At 36.2% G+C, this 23,469-nt stretch overlaps 1 protein-coding gene across 2 annotated transcripts in view; it reads right to left on the bottom strand.

The window, feature by feature from the left end:
* The window catches only part of LOC109429541 (reticulon-1-A), a 60,624-nt gene extending 39,440 nt beyond the window's left edge, over positions 1-21,184 (bottom strand). The window contains exons 1-2 of one of the 2 annotated variants that reach the window (XM_029864235.2): positions 20,012-21,184; positions 2,811-2,846 (exon numbers count right to left, since the gene is read on the bottom strand). In XM_029864235.2, the coding sequence (XP_029720095.2) occupies positions 2,811-2,846; positions 20,012-20,891 (916 nt within the window). In that variant the 5' untranslated portion in view covers positions 20,892-21,184. Of the gene's footprint in view, positions 1-2,810; positions 2,847-3,388; positions 3,848-20,011 lie in introns of those variants that run through there. The other variant, XM_029864238.2, reaches the window with a different exon arrangement.
* Between the last annotated feature and the right edge of the window lie 2,285 nt (positions 21,185-23,469).

Below are 23,469 nucleotides of genomic sequence, written 5' to 3'. Positions count from 1 at the left end.
TTAACGTTTTATCTTGATTTCTGGTGAAACTTTAACATATAGAGAAATAACACACCTGTTTCTGGCCACTTTCCAAAAAATGGACTTAACTCTGAAAAGAACTTCTAGTGAAAATTCATGAAGGTATGTTTTTTTAGTGCTATTTCAAGTGTCATTTGTGGAAAATGTTTAAGAAACTTTAACAGGCACCAATGTTCAGTTTCAATTGAAATTTCTGATTTAATATCCGATTTTTTGTGAATTTTTCTTCAAATTTTTTAATAAATCTGAGATCAGACATTTTTTGAAGAAAATGTGTTTAAAATGCAACAGTTTCTTTATTAAATGCTTCAAATTACTATTGTAATCGTAAGCGTAAGTTTTCTACTAATGGTCTCAATTTGCGAAAGATAAGGCCATTCTGCAAGAAGTAAGAAAGATTCTAGTAAAAGACATAGTTATTAGATAGCCAACTTTAAACTTGTCGGGGCCCGTGGCGGACACGTTCGCTTCATAAGCGGATGGTCATGGGTTCAAACCCAGCCCCGGCACTTGCAGTTTTTCGTCAGTTGCTCTTCCCCCCGAGAGCAACTGGCACCTGACCCTCTTCGGAGCATATAGCTCCTCCAACGGACCCGGAATTTCGATATCGGCGAACCGCAACTCATAATGGACCCCCCAATCGGACTGGAAAAGAACAGCAGCCAAACATCAGCATCATCGTGCTCATCATTCTACCGTGGACAGGGTAGAAAAGTTGAAGCAGCACAAGGCACCAGTTCGATATAGTTGAATTAGAATAGAATACATGTAGGCGCTGTACAAAGAGTGCAGCGTCCAATTGGAATCGCTCACGTAGTGCCCTAGTGGACAAAAGAGCTGTAAATTAGGTTAAGTGAATAAGAATAAAAAAAAAAACTTTAAACTTTTATATCTTCGGATTTCATGAATCAAATACAATTTAATTTTGAGCGTTCATATCGAATATGAAGAGCTTTAATTTTTTTTAATTAACTTAAATTGTTAACACGAAAAAAACACAGCGTTTTTTTTTTTCAAAATCAAACACAAAATTAGCCAAACCTTCAACATAGTTATAAAACATCAATATGGTAATTAAAGTTCTTTAAATTTTCCTCTAAATGATTGTCATACAAAAATGTGTTGAAAGAAACAAACAAAATAACCGGCAAATATTTGAAACAAGTTCTGGGATGCATGTTAAAAATATAAAAAAATAACTAAAAACTCATAAAAGAATTAAGTCGCTGTAACTTCTATTCTCAGAAATAATTTAAGTAAAGTCGTTTTTCAAAACTAATTATATGAAGATGAAACAGTTCTAAGTTGGCTATAGGATAGCTATGTCTTTTAAGACAATCTTTCTTACTTCGTGTAGTGTAGACCTGTATATTCTAAATTTAGATCAATGATAGATAACTAGTTGATCGACTTACAGTGAAATTTTAGGATGCACTTTTCGAAAAGCTACAGCTAATTGACCATTTTCTGAAAAGGGAAGCTATAGTCTATCCCGATCATTTTGGCTATCCCAAGACATGCAATATCGTTCTTGGCAGAGGAAGCTTTCAATTTATAACTGGAAGAGCGGAGAAACAGGTTTTGTCCCAGTCCTAATCTCAGGACATTACATCAAGAAAAATAAGAAGAAGATATAAGACATTAGACTTCGTGGAAGTTATGGATAAAATCCGGGAAGCTCCTTAACTCAATTCCTGCAAAACTATAACTACTAGAAATAAATTGTGCTTCTAAGGTTTCCACTCGAAATTCCTTCTCGATTACTTCTTCAAAGGAGCCCTCAAGAACTTTCTCCAATGATTCTTTCAAGAACTTCTATGAGATTTTTGAAATATTTCTCCAATGATTTTCCAATTCTTCCAAAAATTTCTCTAAGAGGTTCAGTGATTTTTACAATAATTCTTAAAAAGATCACTCCAGAAGTTTTAGTTGGAATCCCTACAGAAATTCCTTAACAAATCTTTTCTTCTCATCTCGGGTTATTCTTAAGAATCGACTAAGAATTCGTATAGAAATTCCCCCAGGGATTTCCCTGAAAATTCAATTATGGATTGTTCTAGGAATTCTTCTACGGAATAGTTTTGCCATGAAAAGTAATTCCTCCATGAGTTGCTCTATGAATTCCTCCAGGATTTTTCCAGGAATCCCTTTTTGATTTTTTAAGAAATTCTCCTAGAGTTTTCTCCAGAGACTGTTCCAAAATGAATTCCTTCATAAATTCTTTAGTTTTCCATCTATAGATCCTCTGCGGATGGATCTAGAGCTTATCTTGAGATTTTTCCGTGATTGCTTCTAAGATTTCTCTAGATATTCCTTCCGGAATTCCCTTAGTTATTTCACCACCAATTCCTCGAGAAATCCCCTCCAAAAATTCCTGTAAGAAAATTTTCGAAAATGAGACTTCCTAAAAGGATTCCTCTTGTGATCTCTCTAGGAATTCCTCTATGAAAAGGAAATCTTTTCATTTTTCCTCCAGTCTTCTTGTGATTCCAGCAATAATACCCCTTAAGGATTCCTCTAGTATTTTCGTTAGAATTTCTACAGAAATTTCCATAAGGATGTTTTCTGAAATTCCTCACTGAGCTTCTTCAAGCATGCTCCAAGGGACTTCCCGAGGAATTCCTCCAAATATTGTAGCAGGGATTTCTCCAGCCATTCCTGTGAGATGTTCCAAACAAAATCGATGGGGATTGTTTTCTTAAAATATTTAAGGGTGTTGAGCAAATAAAATTTTCCATGGCATCAGGTTGAAAAAAAATAAAATTAATAAAAAGCACGTGCACACTTACCGACTGGGTGCAGTTTTTCCGGCTTGAACCAAGCATCTGTGAAACAAAAGGGAATAGAAGAGAAAAACAATTAAAATTGAACACTTTTTATATTACCAATCACAAGGATTCATTCGTTTGCCCTTTTGCCTTCTATACAACTAAACTATCTATAGCTAACACCACTTATCAGTGCATGTATGTATTTTAACTGCAGTTGTGGTGCACTACTCGAAGGGGAAATTTAATTAACCAAGTTTTTTTTTTAAATCCATGTATTATAAATGCACCCGCAATCTTTTCAAAGGACTTTCGTCGGTATTTCTTATTAGAGAATGACTTCTCTAAATTACAAATTTAGAACTTCGTTACTGTGAATCATTCTGCAATAAACTCAATCAAACTGCGGGATCTCCACACCCATCGATATCCCTTCCGCCTTCCCCAAACCAGCCTGAGGTTTCATAATTATCTCCTGCAGTGCCCTTTCGAGTGCATCCTGTCTCCAGGCGGAAGTAATGCTAAATTTGGGTCATTAAGCTGAGACCCACCGCTGGAGCCACATGTGACAGTGACAAAACAGTAATGGGAATACTTACAGGGATTCATCACACTGCAGATTATGAGCGGACTGGAGGTTTTTGCGTTTCCTTCCATTGCGTTCGTTAGGCTCTGCCGAAAGAAATTGGGAATAATCCACAGGAAATGGAAAATTCAGCCCTTTTCACCTTTGTCACACGCGAAAACGCAATCACTCACTTTTCGTGTATTCTGTCAATTAGGGCAGATTGGTTTATTAATAGGATCCTGATTAAAGGGTATCAATCTTCGCGAATTCAATTATTCCGTTCAGTAAAAACCAGCACGTACGATGGTTCTGGTCGTATGGGTATACTTTATCGAAGAGTTCTGTGCGAATATCGATTTTTCCCTTGAAACGTCGTCACTTGATATACCACTCTCTTCGATTGCTCCTCTCACCAGCACTTAACCCTCGCTTCCTCGTTACACTGCGCGTCTCTTCTATGCTTTCCGTGACCGAGTCGTGCGAATTCAACCGACCAACTAGTGAGTTAGGATAAAAGTCCTGGCTAGAGTATCTTTAAGGATCAATGCGTGAATGCATGCACTCTTGTTCTCCGTTGGCCTCTCAGTGACCAGCAGGCAGGATGATGACTCTCTCACCAGCCAACTAGTGTTAGTGGCGAGAGTAGAAGGATACATCATTTTGCGCTGTTCCTAGAAACGCAATACCGGCGCATGAGCACTAGGCGACCCCGATGGGTGCGCTAGGAAGAAAAACATCCCCTCATAAAAACAAGAAGAAAGCAATTTTCCGCAAAACATTGTCCTCAAAGCTGAGATCTGTCAGTTTTTGTTGTGATGAATCATCGTGCTCTTTAACTGACCGTCGCCGCCGGAATCAATACATATGCCGACACCTCACCATCAGAGCAAACTCCTTGCAACATCAGTCTAGAATAGATCATAACCTGTTTCCTTTGTTTGTAACAGCAATAAAATTGCTGCACTACTTATGTGCTATATGTATAAATAGATAATTGCATTTCCTATTCCTGGTAGACACTGCACATGTGTTCAACGAAGAATGAACGCAAAATTGAACAATGTGCCACTACACGTGAGTGGCTGAGGTAACATGTCGATTTGGCAGGTACCCGTGACAAAGACCAGGGCTGCAACCTGTTTCGATGCGAAGAAGGTAGCAATCGATTCGGATAGACAATGTGTAATTGCCGATATGAGTCATTTTTATCTGCCTGGTGTCATTACTGCAGGCTGGTGGTGGTGAGGTGGACGCACCCTAAAAAGGATAAGGGGAAAGTTTGCTGCGTATTGCGACTTGTTGAATGAATCATTTTGCTTTTGGTAAGAAAGGGCTGCGTTTGTATGGTATGAGGCACAGGGATTATAAGACGTAGAAGGCTGATTTATTGTTTCAATTTCGGTACGAATTATTAATGTTTGTGGGTGTATTCAATATTGTTCTAGATATAAGTTATATCTGGTCAGCCCTAGATATAATCCTTAATCAATTGAGGGTTTTAGGTGCCTTCAGAAAACTTGATCAGTAGAATGACGATCTTTGACCCATTTTGAACATGTTTGCACGATAATCTACGACGAAACGCGGTTCGGAATTTATCTGCTGGATTGGTCCTAGTGTAAGAATTTCCATACTCTGACAATATCTCGGAAGATTTGCTGTAGTCATTATTGTTCTTACTAGTCGAAATTGTGTGTAGAATAACATGTGTGTCCATTATTTCTTTTATGTAGAGTTACCAGGACCAGTACTCATGATGGACTAAAGTAGAGCCATCTTGAACTAAGTGTGTAGTAATTATCGGATCGTAGTTAATGGCGTAGCTAGGATTTTTTCTAGGGGGTGCCAGTTTCGAAAGCTTCCAGTTTGTTCTAGTTTATCTTTTGAATTACCGATCTGCCCTCAATTTTTTACTGTATGCTGCGTTGAGGGAAAAATTAACCCAAAAATTAAACGCAATCGTAAATAGATGTGCACAAATGCGTCAAATTGTGTTGGTGTCATTAACGCATTATTCTTGAGGTATTTTACGAACTTATTGTAGAAGACGTCAAGTGTAAATCGATCGTGAGTCGCGTTCTTAAGCTTCACAAACGTATATCTGGTGAATGGAATGCAGTATGAAGCTGAAATTGTGACTTTGGTTAAACTTTGGTTTATTAATCAGTTAAAATGTCAGCTTCTTACAGCATTCCGTTAGCAAGATACATATTTTGGGTAGTTTTAAAATTCGACTATGGATAATCGATTTTTGTTTTTGTTTTTGGCAAAACACTCTTTCGGCAACTCCTCCCTTATGCTATTCGGTATTACTTGAGCATTTTCTTCAGTATTTTTTAAAGGAATTCCTGCAGCTGATTCTTTCGGAATACATTCGGCATTTCCAATGTAATTTGATTTGAAAATATCTTTGGCATATCATTAACAGTTCCTTTGGAAATTTCTTCGGTAAACCTTTTAATGAAAAAATCATCGGCAATTCTTTCAGAATTATTTCGAACATTCTTCAAAGTTTGCTTAGACATTCCCTCCGCAATTCCTAATGGAGCTCTTTCTGAAATTCTATCGGAAATCCCTTTGATGATTTTGCCAACAATTCCTTCTAAAATTTCTATGTCATATTCTTTGAGAATCCCTTCGAAAAAAAAAATGTTAATACTTGTGTGAAGTTTTATAGAAATTTCATCGGCAACCCCTTTGGAGTACATTTCGGCAATTTAATTTTGTACTGGTCTTGACCAATTTTCCTTGAAAAGTTTCCTTAATTTTTTTAGGAATGCTCTTAATAATTCTTCTGGGAATTCATTTGGCATTGTTTTAGAAATTGCTTAGGTAATTTTGATGGAAATTTATCTGGTAAGTTGTTCGTAAATTTCTACGGTTTTTTCTTTTTTAATTTTTTTTTCGAGAATTTCTTTGCAAATTGATTTCAAATTTCTCGGTTATTGTTTTTTTTTGGAAATCGCAATTTTGTTGTAAATTGTGAATTTCTGAATTTCCAAAGGAATTGTCAGAGAATTTTCAAACGAATGGCCGAAAACATCCCCAAAGCAACAACCGAAAGAATCCTTAAAGAATATACCGAAGAAATTGTGAAATGATTTTCAGAAAAAATTGTTTGAGAAATTTCCAAATTGACGGCCTATGGAATCGATAGCTAGGCTGAGTGTACCAGTTATCGCCATAGGGGTTCCCTATTTGGCCATAGTGGTTATTTGGGATTGTTTAAAATTTTGCATCATTTCAAGAGTTTTAATGACAAGATACATTCAAATTCTTGCTACTAAAACGTTCATAGTAGGTCAAAGCTTGAAAACATTCTAAATAACCACTATGGCCAAACTAAATAACCACTATGGCGATAACTGGTACACTTACCCTACATAAAGAGCCGCCCGATTTGAATGCGGTCTTCGGTAAAGTTGTAGCTGATAGAATAGCCTAGGAATATCAAGGGTCAACTAAGACTCTAGGACACTTGGGGTGATGCTACGGTCAATTGAATGAAAAACGTCCTTTTCCCACAGTAATTCCCATAGGGTACACCGGGGCAAGTTGAAACGGGTGGGGCAAGATGAAACACGTAGTTTTGAAACAGATTTCAATAAAATTTGGTAATTTATCCTGCGTTAACAGATTGTTTGAATTAAAAACTATGCGTTATGGCGATCAAACTGTTTATTATCATTAGAAAACATCATGTTAATTTGCTGTTTCATCTTGCCCCACCCGTTTCCACTTGCACCGGTGTACCTTACAAACTTTGAAGGGCTTGTGAAAATGGCCAAGCTATTGAAATTGCCGTTCCCACTTTTTGGGAGGCATGACAGTGGGAGTACCAAATTAGGTGTATTGAGCGATAAATGAATTTCGGTTAGTTGTATTTGAGCATGGCCCTGCATAGAGCTTGAGTATTTATTATAAGCTGGCTGAAAGGGAAATATCCTGAAATTTGGTTTGTGAAAGTATCTATTTTCTATTAAAGAAGTCAACCGTGACAGGCCACATGTCACGCACTCAGTATTTAATAACTGTAGACTTTATTGAAACTAATTCGAATGTAAAAAAATCGATCTAATAAAACCTTAAGGGTCGTTAAAGCAAACTGTAAGTTGTCGGGACAGGAGACTCTGCTCAGAGAAGTCACAAAAAAATTATTCTTTGTTCTAGCAAGGCCAATTGGCGAAAATCGTGTTAAATACTGTTCCTTTTAATTCCACTAAGAATTTGCATCCTTTGACAGATTCGTATTTCGACCTCAACTGTAAGGTCGTCGTCAGTGTCTTGTAGTCGAGTCAAGTACAAGACACCGAAGACGACCTTACAGTTGAGGTCGAAATACGTATCTGTCAAAGCATGAAAATTCTTAGTGGAATTAAATGGAACAGAACTTAACACGATTTTCTTTTTACTTAACTTTTTCAAGCAAAATAGCTTGAAGATTCACAAAACTTTGTTTATTTAATTTTATTTATTTTAATTTGTGAAGAATTGCAATGCAAAACATATAAATTTGTTAAATACAGTAAGTAGTTTACCAAATTTCAGATGAAAATTGATATGAAAATGGATTGATTAGAACCTGTCAGGATGGCCGACAGCGACGGTGTCAGATTTGCAGATTTTTCTCAATGAGGAGATGAACAAGCCTAGGGCTGAAAATCTCAATAATGAAGACAAAAAAAAATACGATAGTGATGTAAGTAAAAATGTCGTTCCAAAACATATGAGACATGATGAAGACCGAGAATTGACGGTAATTATTCTGAAAAGAATTTCAAAAATGTTCCTTAAAATATTTATTTTATAAAACCGAAAATTCAGCAGAATCATAAAAAGTCAAAATTTTCGCAAAATTTCGGAAATCAAAAAATGTAAAAATTCTAAAAGTCTCATGAGAATATCAGAAATGCCGGAAACATTCGATGATATTGGAATAAATAATTTTTATTTGAAAATTTGGAAGAGGAAAAACTAAAAGGACTTTTTGTATCGCAGTCTTCCTTAAAAAGCATAGACTTTGGTTTAGAATACAAGAAAGGCTGTGTAGGCTGTAAAGAGGCAACACTAGCTTTACTAAACAAAACAAAAACAGCAAAAAAGATGTTCCCCCTTCAATAATAAACGTTTGTTATTTGTTATTTGTGGGTTCAAGAGCTTACGGCGCACCTGAGAATTGTTCACGGCGTACCAGGGCGCCGCGGCGCACAGTTTGGGAAGTACTGTTTTATGGTAAACATTCTAATAAAGCAACATTGTTTATATTTCTTGCAAATGTAAAAAATAAGGCTCTGCACACTAGAGAATCGATAAGAAAACATATTTCTAATATTCATTAAAAAATATTTGATCAAGATCCATCATTAAGAACCTTCTTAATGGACAAATTTGTGTTTCAAATGACTCAACAACACCAGTAGTAACAAACGTTGAGCAAACGAATACCTCAATTAATGTTTATTGAATTAGTTTCAATGGTAATACAGTTCTACCATCAGAATGATCGAATCAGCTGAAAAAAAAACAATTCAGTTTAAATTATATGTGTTCAGAAACGCTAAAAAACTGTGTGGTTGTTCCTACACACTTATTTCAGAGTCACTTGTTCAGCTGTTCTATTTTCGGTAAATGTTCGGATTACCGAAGTTCAGCACAGTTTACCGAAGCTCGGCTATTTTTTACCGAACGTTCGGTAAACATTACCGATGATTCAGTAGAGTTTACCGAACGTTCGGTAATTTCTTGACGAATTTCGGTAACATCTTGCTGAACATTCGGTAATCTGAACTTTTACCGAAAATAGAACTGCTGAATACGGTACTTTATTTTAAGTGTGTATGTTGCGTAGAAAACCCTAAAAAATAAGAAATTTGATTTCAAAAGAAATGTCGTGGAAATGTTTTTTTTATTTTCCCAGGTTTTGATGAAAGCATTTCATAGGCCAAGTTGGAAAAGCGAATAGGGAAAAAAGTTAGATAATTTATAGGTTTTAGTGATAAATAATGTTGGAATGATTGAAAAAAAAAACACCTCTGTGCAAATGTAAATTTGAAGCATGAAGTAAACTGTTAGAGAACTCGACTGTTCATCAACATATCATGACAATTGAAAGGAAATGTAAAAATGTGGAGTTTTGGATCTAAACTCAAGAACAGTTTAGATGACCTAGGATATCCAGAAATAAAATACATTTGCATAACTGCATAATTATAGCTTACGCAGTAATTTTATCCGTTTAATGAATACACTTAATATAAATGAGTTTAAAAAAGATCGTTTACCAAAGTCTTTCCAAAAGAAAATAAATATCTATAACTGATAGTAGTAAATATCTATTACTGGTAGTTACTTATGCTGAACGTTCTTGAAACTTCATTATGTAGTTCGACTGAGAGTCGAACATATTTTACATTAAGTACACTGATACAATTTAATTAAATCTCTTATTTATTTGAATTGCCAATGCACTATCAGCAGACAACACAACTGCGTAAATAGTCGTTCTGCTCATGAACTTGAGCTTGCGTGTTATTCAACATGCCTGAAATGGTTGTAAAAATCTGTCAACCATAGCACGTATCGCTCCCTAGCCCAGATAGCCACCGTCCGTAATCTCGCATCCAATCCTAGCGTTGCGTTGTTGTAACACTCATCCGTCACTTCGTATACCTACCTACCTAGGTACATACGTGCGTGACTCATAACAAACGAACGGTTTTGTGCTCCCCTCAGTTTAACCCAACACTGCACTGTACACAGTTGCTGCACTTCGACCAATTTTTGAATCAACACAAAATGACACACATGTGTAATTTTCAATCTGAATTTTCTCTACCACCCGCATGACACATCCAGCCAGCTCGCTCCCCGTTCGGTTAGGTTTTCGGTAATAACACACTGATAAGCGATGGCTATGGTGGGGCAGCTTATTTTTTACGACCGTAGAATACGCAGCATGCTTCTCTTTCTTCCTGGTCCTAAAACATTTTTGTGTCATTTATGTGTTTGGTCTCCAGTTAGCCAAGTAGTTAAGGCTATGGATCGCCAATCCAGAGACGGTGGATTCAATTCCCGTTCCAGTCGGGAAAATTCTTCGGGAAAGTCGGGAAAGAATACTTCTGGGCAAGGGCGTAGCCAGCTTTTCGGTCAGGGGGGGGGGGGGGGCAAGCACCCTTAGTAAAAATGTATCTACTAGCTTTTATAACTAAACGCAGCACGATGAATTTGATTATATCTATATCTATATCTATATAAAAATGAGTTTGAAGTTCCTTTGAGGCAACAAAACTCAAGAACGGCTGAACCGATCAGCATGACTCTTGCACGGTTCGATGCGTATTCGTGGTGGCTGTGTTTATATATACAAAAAGTTAAAAAAATCAACTAGAAAAGTAATAAAATTGATCAAGTACTGGTTTTTCATGAGCTGGGAAGGAAATCAACACGATCAAAATGAAACCAATCTAGAGTGCGGTGCTATTTTGAGCTCAACAGTTGTCAAACCTCCACAAGACGGCAAGACAACGTTTGCCGGGACAGCTAGTATGTCATAATAAAGAACCTTTGTACCGAACTGGACGTGTTTCCTACATTTCAGAAGTGGGATGGAAATCTCCATTTTCTGGAACTATTTCGCCAAAATTTAGAGTAGCTTGTAAAGATGAAGGAATCAATGGGGGATTGGAAGATTGAAGATCGAAATAACTACAATTGGCTTCTTTAACGGTGTGTACATAATTCGATATTGTGAACCTGCATGTAAAACTGAGCCGAAATTCAAATTTTCATGAATTTTGGAGCCAGAGAACCTATTTAAAAATATATTTGAAGTTTGTATGGGAGCGATTTGTCGAATCACTCCTCGTCGCAGTTTGTACTGGGCGGAGCTGTCAAACAGATGCCCAGCTGTCAAAAAGTGATTTAAAAAATCTCTTTGAAATTGATTTTAGGTACCAAGATAAGGTTCTAAAACTCGATTGAAAAGTGAATATTACATCGAATCTTGAAGCGGATGCGTGAAGAATGGCACTACGTTCAGTGAGAGAACGACTATGTCAACGAATTGGAGCAGCTGTGCACATTGAGGATAATGTGTTTGATCAGGATGGCCGAACTGTAGTAGGCTTTCCTGTAATAAATAAGTTGTAATACATATGTCATAATAAAGAGCCTTTGTACCGAACTGGACGTGTTTCCTACAATATGCTGCTAATTGGGGTTTCAAATAAAAAAAATATAAAAAAGAGCTCTTTTTTGAGCCGCTATGATTTTTTTTTCAGATCGCTAGAACTTTTTTTTGGTTCCTCAAATCAATTTCAATGTTATTTTTCAATATCAATATGATGACTTATGATGCAGGGGTTTTTGGCTTTTTGACACGCGGAGCACTCCAGTTTTTTGATAGATGCTTTCCCGGATAAAAACTAACCATAGGGTGTTTGGTGAAAACCATTCCTGCACCATACAGTGTACCAGCTACAATAATGTATATTGTAATGAAATGGTTCGCTAAAAGCTTCGCACGTTGTAGCTACTATACATTTACATTCGATTTTTATGTAACAATTTATTATACTGTTTTTCTTACGTTTGAACCATTCACTTTTCCGAAACATTATTTTTCCGTACATTTTTAATTATTTATTCAGTTTTAGATTTTTTCCGTGCTCTGTTTTGTTGATGTTTGTGACTTTTTTGATGCAAAGGAAAGGAAAAAGAAAAAAAGTGAATAAGTAGAAACTTCAATTTAAAGTCAATAAAATGTTTAAATAAATAGTAAACCAGAACTGCAGATCCAAGAGATATGGTGGGCTAGGTTTGTAAAGTGCGATGAGAGGAATACGATTGACGAACTTTATCTTTGACGTAGAGCCATCTTAAACATATGGACTGGACTGAATACTGAAAGAAATTCTAATATAGGTTCGTTTGTAGGTTCGATTTTTAACCTAACTTATACTTAAATCGAACTTGACAGTTTTCTCATGAGTTGTTATATATTTCCCCGTATATTTGGTCAAACTGGAGCCTCAATATTGCAATAACGGTTCAGCACGTCATTACTTATGTACCTCGTCACCTACTTCATGCAACTACATTAGTGGTCTAATAATACTTAGCGCGCTCGGCATAGTTCCATCATGCCGCTCAAAGTGTTGCCACAAATAATGCTTAGTTTGCGAAACCCGGTTATCTGGCTGGTGGGGCATGGGAGCCTAAGCTTCAACTGTTAATGCAATCAGAGACTACTCAGACCTCGACTCAGACTTAGACGTGGGCAACCCAATATATGAAGGGTTATCCAAAACGCTCTGGAGAATTCCCAAAGCGCATTCTCATAATGCTAGTAAGCCTAAGGTGCCATTAACAGGAGGAAAATGACAAGATAATATAACATTATATGGTTTATGTTATGTAAAACAATACAACATAACATAAGAGAACCATCCCAAAAACATTTAATTAAATGTATAACCAGTAGTGAAATTACATATCAAAACAATATATTAACAGTACATTTTATTGTTTGAAACCATACGTGTACCATACAATGTACGGTTTATTAAAACCCACGTATCAGAATTTATAACAATTCATTTACAATATAATATATGGTTTTGCAAAAAAATATATACACTACCCGTCATAAGTACGGACTCACAAAAAGTATTGCAACAATATTGCATCACCCTGACTCACCTCGATATCTCCGAAACCAGAGGACTTACAAAGGTGCTGTCTTCAGGAAAGTTATTCAGAAGACCAAAAGCAACAACTTTTCTATAGGCGGCATTTTTGTAGGTGTTCTGGTTTTAGAGATATCGAGGTGAGTCAGGGTGATGCAATATTGTTGCAATACTTTTTGTGAGTCCGTACTTATGACGGGTAGTGTATGGAGAAAAATATTTTTTTATATTGTTACGATACTTAACAACCCGTATAGTATATTGTAAAAATCTTATTTACAATTTACTGTATGGTGTCTTACATTACATTATATTGTTTTTGTATTTTTATTTTTACAGTGGTGTCTATTGTAAAAATATGGTTTTAAATAGTACTGTTACAATACAACGTTCGGTTTTTCTACTGTATTTTTTATTCGGGTTATACTGTCTTGGCGTGTAATCCGCTTCTTTGAATTGGAAAATTTGTAGCAAATTCTCTAAAAAGGTATTTGTGATGCTTCGGCAGATTACTGCCAAGGCGTTTGATAAATTATTTCCAGTGCTGCTCATGATAAAATCAGAGCTAGATATTAGCGTGGTTCAAAAAATCGTTTTTGCTCAACATCGCTCATTCGATTCGTAACTAGATTCTATGCCTTCTTCCAAAATTTGAGCTCATTTGGTTGAAAATTGAGACTGCACAAACCCTTCAAAGTTTGTATGGGAATTACTATGAGAAAACGATGTTTTTTTTATTAAATCGACCGTAGCATTTCCCTAACTACCCTAGAGACCCTTGTCACTCCTAGGCTACACTATCAGCCACAACTTTGCCGAAGACCATATTCAAATCGGACGCCTTATTAGTTAGTTATCGATTTGAACCTGAAGAAACTTTAACAGTGATCCTCCAGCTTCCCAGCAGGCAACATTGCTGCATATGGCGCCAAAGATAGCACCCTGGAATCATGGCTACTATGTTTCACTACAAAATTCATTGATGCCCACCGAGTATTTTAACCATCATTAGTAAAGATTTCGATTCTGGATAAAAATCGGTAACTAATTAATGAGGCATGAGATTTGAATGCAGTCTTCGGCAAAGTTGTAGCTTATAGGATGGACTAAGAGTACCGAGGGTCAACTAACCCTCTAGGATACTAGATGGTCGATTGAATGAAAAATATCGTTTTCCCATACAAACTTTGAAGGGCTTGTGCAGTCTCAATTTTCAACCAAATGAGCTCATATTTTGAGAGAAGGCATAGCATCGGCTATGAGCTGTAGTGCGAAGGTGAAATAAGGACTGTTCAATTTATAAAACGGACAACTTTACAAGGCTATAAAAAGAAGATGCGTAGTTCAAATTTAACCACCCTTGTTTCGTTGTTCTGTGCGTCATCTTCCATTATAGTAATCATTTTTGAATCGAATAAAAATAGTTTCATTTTATAGAAAATCGGCCAGGTGTTAAATGAGGTGATTTTTTCGATTGCTGAAAATTGAAAATGTATGTAAAATTACTGTTCACATGCGGTATATTGTTTTTAATTCCAGAAAAGTATGTGCCATGCTGCAGCACCATGAGTTATAAACATTATGGCAGAATTTAAACTCAATTGGAGAATTAAGTGTTGAGATATTAAAGTCTCAAGTGAGATTCGATTTTTTGAATAAAAACACTAGTTTACAGCATTTTTGAACTCGGTAAGCTGATGATCATTTTTGGTGTAGAATCATGCCCTGAGTTCGAAAACGCGAAAGAAAAAATTTACAGTAGAGCGGAAATTTTTTCGACTTTCCATACAAGGTTGATGATTTGAAATCGATTTTTGTTCTATTTATAAGTAAAGTCGCTCACTTCACACATCTCATTCTCCGTAATCAATGCTCCGATTGAGCTGATTTTTTTACTGTAACTCGCCTACATATGATATGTCAAATAAACGTTAAGAAAGAATTTTTAGATTGTTTTTTTCTTATTGAAAAAAATACATTTCTTCAAAAATTTTTGGGAATTTTGCTTAAATTTAAGAAGATCGTCCCTAAAACTCGCCAATATCTTGAATTTCATCAATCTGATGCAAAACCTGTATTCAGATGATCGAATGGTATTGTATTCAGCTTTTAATTTATGGAAAAAGATTTAAAATTGGTTGAACAAAACGCAATATATTTGAATTTTAATGAATTACATATTTTGAAAAGTTGCAGAACTCGATATTGAGCTAAAACTCAAAAACTGTTCTACTTCAAAATTTTTGAAGGTCGGTTTCGAAATCAGCACTAAATTGTGCTTCAAAAATTTTGGTCGTTGACAGAAGTTCACGACTTTCGTTTTATTTTGTAAACTTGTGAAATCAATTATAAAGCAAAAAGGGCATGAAAATATTAAATAATCATTTTTTTTATGCATCCAGTCGAAAGTGGGAATAATGTGGTTTTAAATGCAGAAAACTGCGTCTTAATAGCATTGCTGGTTTGATTACTGTGCGCCATTACAGACACAGTAATAAAAAACAGTTTCGTTCTCTGAAGGTTCTTCCAAATAACCGTGCAACCTAATGCAAATTTTGCATAACAATGATGTTGGAAATAAAAACTTTGCACCCGATTATTATTAAATAAGGTGTACAATAGCATAGGACTAACTTTGTTGAAAATAAATAATAACAAGATTCGCTAGAGTCGCAAATCTGCATCAATGGAACAAAAAAATATGGAATTTTTCAATATGGCCATCTTTACGGATTAAATTTTTGATGAAAAATGCAATAAAAAGTAAATTTCTCTTCTGTATCATTCAGAGAGCAATATTCTACTACTCTGGACAATTTTTTAGCCAAATCCGTGGTGCTATTGCAACACAGGACTTGAATGGACATTTTTTTAATAATTTCTATGAAAACAAGGCAACTTGCTATATCAAGCTGGAGGCTGCTTGGTGCATTATTACTGACCAACTATTGAACTTTACCTTTAGTAGAATAGTATAAGATTCCAATACATTAAAAACTTCATGAAAATGTGCATGTTAAGTATGTGGAAAGTTATGTCGAATTTTGAGAAATGGGTTTTTATTGATGTTTTACGAAAATCGCTTCAGTTACACAATAAAGAACATTGTGCTTCATGTTATATTTTTCCTACATTTGAGAATAGCTATAGAAAGTTATGCAAAAAACTGATAATGATTTTATTGAAAAGTAAAAAAGATATCGCACAAGCAAGTTGTCCGTTTTATAAATTGAACAGTCCTTAATAAAACGAATTCGTTTGATGACAAAATTTGTGAGTAAGACGACAGTTAGAATAATTATAATTAACTAATACATGCAATTTTTATAGCTTTGTAGCTGATCACTGGAAAATTCAATCGTATTCCTTTCTGCTGAAAGAATCGGTTTTTGCCAGTACCTTCCACGTAAGCAATAAGAGGGCGCAGTATCATAACGTCCGAGGTCATAAAGTCCCAGGACTTTATGGCATATTTTTTCGGGGCATAACTTGCAGATACGCCATGAAGTCCAAGGAAAGAAGGCACATAGGATACATATTATGACACATCCAAACTTTTAGACGCTATTTCGCAAATGACCACGCTACTAGATATTCAAGCGCCCCTTCATTGGTTCAAGCCCATTTTTTTCCCCTCCGCTGTTGGGAAAATTAAGCAACTGCGTCCAATAAGCTGAACTTTTGTGACATTCCTATGGATGAATTCCTGGAGGAAGCCCGGAAGGAACCGCTTGAGCAATTCTTGATACTGCTGGAACAACTTCTGAATAATCCCTGTTGAAATATCGAGAAGTCCCTTAAGATACTTCTGAGAGTTTCGCTGAAGAAATTTCAGAAGGAATTAAAAAAACCTGAAGAAAATTCTGAATGAATTCCTGAAAGAAGTTCTGAAAAAAAAACAGGAATATAAATTCCAGGAGGAATACCTTGAGACCCTCTGGTAGAATATCCTACAAAACCTTTTGAAATATTTTTGAAAAAAAAAAATACCTGAAGAAATCCCGTAATAGAAAATCACATTTTTTTCAAATGAATTCCTGGAGGTACGTTTGGAGGAAATTCCTGGAGAAATTTCTGAGATAACACATGTGAACTTCTGCAGGAATCTCTGCAAAAATGTCTTCCAGCTTTTCCGTAAGAATCCTTATGAGAATCTCTGAAAGATAAATTCCTGGAGGATTTTCTAAGACTTTCTAAAGAAATCCTTGGAGCAAGCGAAATGTCTTGAAGGAATATCTAAAGGAATGTGAAGAAATCTTGGGAATTTTCTTAATAAACTCTTGTAGAATTTCTAAAGCAATCTTTGGAGACAGTTCTTTAGAAAGCTTCTGAGAATTTTTTTAAGGAGTTCTGAATTTCATATTCTTAATATATCAGTGAAACATTTTCTAAAAAATCTATGGAGTATTTTTGAGAAAGTTCATAGATGGTTTTCAAGATAAATGGTAGAATCGTAGATGAATTTCTGGAACAATCTATGCTCGAACTTTTGGAAGGAATTCTTGAAGTATTATCTAAAGGAATCCGTTATATCCGTGCAAGACTTTATTAAAAAGTTCCTGGAGAAATTTCTGAAAGAGTTTCTGAGAAATTTTGTGAAAGAGTTTCTGACTGAATTTTTTCATGATTTCCTTAATGATTTTTTAAAGGTAATCTACGAGATGTTTCCAAAGAAGTCCCTGAAAGTATTTCTCTTAAGAATTCCTGGGAGATTTTTTTTTTAAATAAACCGTAGGATGGATTTCAGCAGCAATTCTTGGAGAAAATAGTAAAGAAAACTTTTTAGAAAAAAAAAAAACTGGTGATATTTCTGAAATTATTGGTCGAATTTAGAAAACAAAGGAAGAATATCTGCCATAGAATCTCTCGAAAAAATTGTGAAGGAACTCCTAGGGCAGTTTCTGTAGGAATCCCTGCAGAAAATTCCCAATTGGATCTCCATTTTTTTTAAAGTCCCTCACGGACAGCAATTTTCTATTTTAATGAACACCAACCATCATATGCTTAAATGAAGCATTATATATTATTACTTGAATCCGTGTTGGCCGAGCCTCTTGACTGCTGTTTACTCAGGCGATGAAAGATTTCTTTCTGAAACTACATACAACTACTGGGGATGGACAAAACAATCGGGACAGGCAAAATGTTCACTTTTCAAAAAAAAAAAAAAAAAAAATCAAAAAGGAGTAACTTTTTGAAAAGTGCATCGAATATTCTCACTGTAAGTTCATCAACTAGTTGTGTATCAGTGGTTCTAATTTGGAAAAGATCGGGTTATTCCTTGGGTTATTCTCCACGAAGTTATGAAGATTCTTAAAAAAAATATAATTATCCGATAGCCAAATTTGAGCTGTTATATCTCCAGATCAAAAGAACCGAAAGCATTTAAAAATTGACCTATATAATGACTTTTGACTCAACTTAAAATTAATAACACGGAAAAAAATTATAACCATTATATTAGGGGGATTCACTTAAAAGCGTAAACTGATTAAACTGATTAAACGTCGCTATCACCAAGGCAATCTTTGATTATTTCATTCGCAAAATCATGAAACATTTCAAATAAGCAGAAAATCATGGCTTACGCAGCAATGTAATCTGTTTAGTGAGTACCCCTATTATTTTTTTTTATACGTTTTCAGTTGGAGCTGCGTGACAGCTTGTTTGTCAAGGCTGAACCCGTTATTCAAATTTCATCTCTACAAAGACCAATGTTTAGACGGAATAGTCTGTGTTGCCCAATTTAACACTAGTTTTTACATTGTTCGAGCATACATTGTGTAGTTTTAATCAAAATTTTGCATTTTCCCTCCCATAGATGTATTAGCCATGTCCGCCCTCAGTCATGTAAAGTCTATGAAGCTATCAGAATAAATCTTAACCCGTGGAACCTGAAGCCCCAGGAATGTTTATGTCCTTGCTTTTACTTCTTGGAAATAACATAAACAAAATGCTGTCTATGTTGACAACTGTGCCTATGCTATCTCCAAGAAATATTACGGTCAAATACCAATTGAAGACAACAGCCGTTACTGCGATAACACCTATGTTGGTAGCCACCTACAGCTCTGGCGCCATCCCCAATGACAGACACTAGTTTTGAACATGTCATGGGCTTCCAATGATACAATTATAACCATTAGATTATTTTTCTAATAAAACACCAAAACTTCAACATCGTTTCAAAATACAAGATGCAAATTGCCTTATATATAAATGTGTTTTGAAGGAAAGTTACAACATAGCCGCTAATAAATTGAAAAATATACATATTAAAAATAGACCAATTTATTAAACAATCGTAAAATAAATGAAATCGCTATAACTTTTTCTCTTCTTAAAAATGTTGAGTTATGTGCAACGTTTTTCAGAATTCATTATATAAGTCATCAATGGTTGAAATTTTATTGCATTCGGTTCATTGAATCTGGAGATATAACAGCTCTAATTTGACTATCGGAAAATTATACCTTTTCCAAGAATCTTCATAACTTCGTGCAGAATAGCACGATATTTTCCAGATTCGGGCCACTGATACACAACTAGTTGATGAACTTACAGCAAAAATTTGAGAGTATTTCATGCATTCTTTGGAAAGCTACAGCTAGTTGAACATTTTTTGGAAAGTGAAAATTATGCCTTTCCCGATTATTTTGACTATTCCCTGTGAAGATCCTTCAAAAAAAAAAAATCAAATCGACCATCTGGTTCAAAAGTTATAACTTTTCGAAAAAAAAAACAGGTTTTTTTTATCTTGCTTCTTTTGGGTCACCTTATCTTAAAAATGGCCATCCTAATGACAAAATTGAAAAAAAAAAAATCGAGTCAAATTATTTTCATTGAATTAAAAACCCACCAAGTATCACGACATTCGTAGTTGCACAATCAATTTTCTATGGAATGGCTGTATGTGCATGATGGTATTTTAACTGTCGCAAATACCTTTCATCACCCAGTACACTTACCTAAACCGAACTGTTTGAATATTTTCTCAGCTTGAATACACTGGTCGTTGGAAGTGGATGCCTTAGAAGATGAAGCTGGAGCGGCGGCGGCCGGTGGTGCCTTTGGTTTATCCTCAACGGGGGTCTTCGCTTTGGGTGGCTCAACCGGCGGTGGTGCTGATACCACAGGAGGAGCTGGAGCCGGAGCTGGAGTAACGACGGCTGCCGGGGCTGGAGCTACGGGGGCTACAACAGCCGGGACCACAGCAGCTGACGATGATGAATCAGCGAACATGGGCTCATCGAATAGATCATTTTTCTTAGTGTGACTAACAAAATCATCGAATAAATCATCCTGGTTGGTGGATGACGGCGGAACAGCTGGTTGTTCTTCTACCTTCTGACTTTGCACTGGAGTAGGACGAACCTCGGCGTACGGGTTCATGTAATCACTTTCAATTTCGTCCTTTACATGCACCAGCTCATCCGACCCGGCACCAAATGGAGTCGAGTCGGTAAAAAGGGATTTCTCTGGTTCGTTGTTAAATTTCTTCTTTGGTTCGAACATATCGGGTTCACCCACATCAATAAGATTACTAATCGAGGATGCTGCAGCGGCCTCGGAATTGGACTTTTTATCTACCCCCATAAAGAAATCATCAAAGTTTTCTTTTTCTTTCTCCAGCACTTTATTGTCCGGCGCAGTATGAGTGGCAGAGGGCAACGTAAAAGAATCTCCCAACAGATCTACCTCGGATGGAAATTTTTGTGAAATGTCTGTTTTTTCTTCGCCACCAGGAAAACGGGAGTGGTCCGTTATGAGGTCACCGAATTGTTCCTTCGACATTTCACCCAAGTCCTTTGGAACACCACTATCCGAACTTCCCAAGAAACTATCCATCTTCGCACTTATTAGCCTTCAACACTAGCCGAGAAAGGTGATCCTTAAAAAGATATATATTCTGTGCGCACTTGAAGGACGAAACCGACCGATGGAATGGATTTGTAACAGTTGAGGCCCAAGACAACAGGACGTTTCTCCGTATCACCGTATCACAGAATACACAGCAGAAGAGATTCTCTCACCACCGTCTCTGATGGATCTGCAGGAAACTATTTTCACATCTGATTCCAGAGTACGAACGACCGTTTGACAGTGTGTGCGCGGTGCACGGTTTACAGCAGCTTACTGCGTGCTACTGGAGAACGTGAGTTTTCGTAACAGGCCTGGATGGAGTTTGTTGTACATGCGCGCGTGGTGTCTCAGGGAATCCAAAACGCACACTTCAATCTGCTCTCTGGTGTCGTGGGCAGCAGTTGCATGCGGCCGTTATCCAGAAAGGATATTGAATGACACCGTTCTGTGTCAAGAATTGATGTATGAGTGAATCCAGTCGTGCGTTTGACAGGGATAAGGATCAATGTCAAGTCCTGGCTGTCAGAACTTATCTAGATTCTTTGAATCCTTGGATACACTATTTTGATCACGCAGGGCTGTGGTGTTTTATCTAGTGACACCTCGTCAACACGACGTGTGAATTAGTACAATTAGTGCATTCCAGCGGAATATTCTGGATGGCAAAAGGGCCATTCATAAACCACGGAATATCACGTTCCCTGTCATTAACTTTTATCCTTTTTATCCATACAAAATTTCAAAAATATGTATGCAATGAAGACTTTATATTTCATACTTGATTCATTATTTCTCTCCTTCTCCACACTTGTTTTATACATGACCCCTGATGAGAGAACAACAGCAATCCAACAGCGCTGCGCTTGGGATGTAATGCGGGTCTGGTTCGCGCACATGGTAGTTAGGTGTTAGTAAATGTTCCCATATGCAAACAAGCACTAATCTAAATACTCATATGTCTGTATGTTCGACAAAGGCGCGAAAAAACTTTCGGAGTGGGTTTGAAGAGAGAGAAACGTTATTTAAATCATCATAACAATAAATCAGTATAGCTGTAAACAGATTGACAAAGGAGCAGCATCCAAAACTGTTCGTCGCAGAGTAAAAACCTGTTAATTTTGCTTATCGTTTTTCGAATTTAGACAATCGGCTAGATTAATTCATAAAAAACAGCCATCTTACTGTTTTTGATCAATGCTATTAGGCAGCATCCATTTATTTTTGTATGAAAATCCGATTTTTTATGGGCCGTAACGCTCGGCCATAGTTTCCCTATCACCTACAGCGTAACGTTATTTGTGAAGGGTCCCTATTAAAATTTATCTATTGATAGTTCTTGCTTTTTGAATACGCTTCGTTATTTATGTCATGTCAAAGCCGTGGGGACGCATGGTTGCCTACAATTTTATAAAGGGAATAGGACAGATCGGTGAAGTACTAGTTTTGTAGTAATGAGCTGAATTTTTGTATGGTGAGAAGGTCAATTCTCCGTTTCTGCAAAGAAATGGTGCAAAATGCGTGGGTATTATGATTCCTTGCCTAATTCGATGCTGTTTGAGCAAAACTTTGAGCAAGGGTAGTAGGGTAGGGCGGGGCAAGATGAGCACCCTAAGGATCACGTTGAGTTTATTGAAAGTTAACACAATTTTTCAAAGTACCTCACAGTAGTTCTTTTCTATGTCATGTTTTCTATCACCCATAAACATGGGAGGGTTCAAGATTCACAATAAGGATGATTTATTTGACTAAACAAAAAAGATGTTTTATGGTCAGTTCGAACATGCTACGGGGCAAGACGAGCACTTCAATAAAATCCCAATATTTTAACAATAAATTGGTCATACAGTGATTGATTTAGTGAACCTTGTTTATAGCTATGGTATCTCGTTCTAAAATTATCTTTTTTTCGATTGTTGAAAAAAAATGCGGTTTTATAATACTTTATACAATATGACCCGAAAAACAATAAACGACTATTAAGTTGCTTATTTAAAAAAATTTACGCTACAAAATAGTTGCAGAGGTTACGGAAACCAATGTTCAGCACTATTGAGTGGATTATAATAATTTCAACATATTTTCTATATTCCCATCAGGGGTGCTCATCTTGCCTCACTATAGGTAAATAACTAAAATTGAATAAATTTTAATGTTTGTTTTTAGAAAATATTTTCTGATGTAAATAAAAATGCTTTGCAGTAAGCTAGTAATGATAGCTGATAACCAGAATGATGGTGAAAATTTGATTCTGATATAAAAACCTTATTTTATTCTCATGATTTCTTATAAGAAAATACCAAAAATCCATACTATTGACTAATTTGACGATATTTTTTAACTCGTTCATTATGAAGTAACTTTTATCAGGTTTAAAAACAGGATGAACATTATTCTAACGGATCATGAAGTTGTGTAGGCAAAATTCATCAAAAAAGTAGTAAAACGAAGGGGTGCTCATCTTGCCCCGGGTGGCCATCTTGCCCCGTCCTACCCTATTGTTGTTTTCTCCATTTCTTGCAACATAAACAACATAGTTATCATAGGCGCCAACTTGTGACGTAGT

Source organism: Aedes albopictus, chromosome 2, assembly GCF_035046485.1.
Source record: "Aedes albopictus strain Foshan chromosome 2, AalbF5, whole genome shotgun sequence".
Taxonomy (NCBI): Eukaryota; Metazoa; Arthropoda; class Insecta; order Diptera; family Culicidae; genus Aedes; species Aedes albopictus.
The sequence above is the reverse complement of the archived record's forward strand: the minus strand, read 5'-3'. Positions and strand labels throughout refer to the sequence as shown.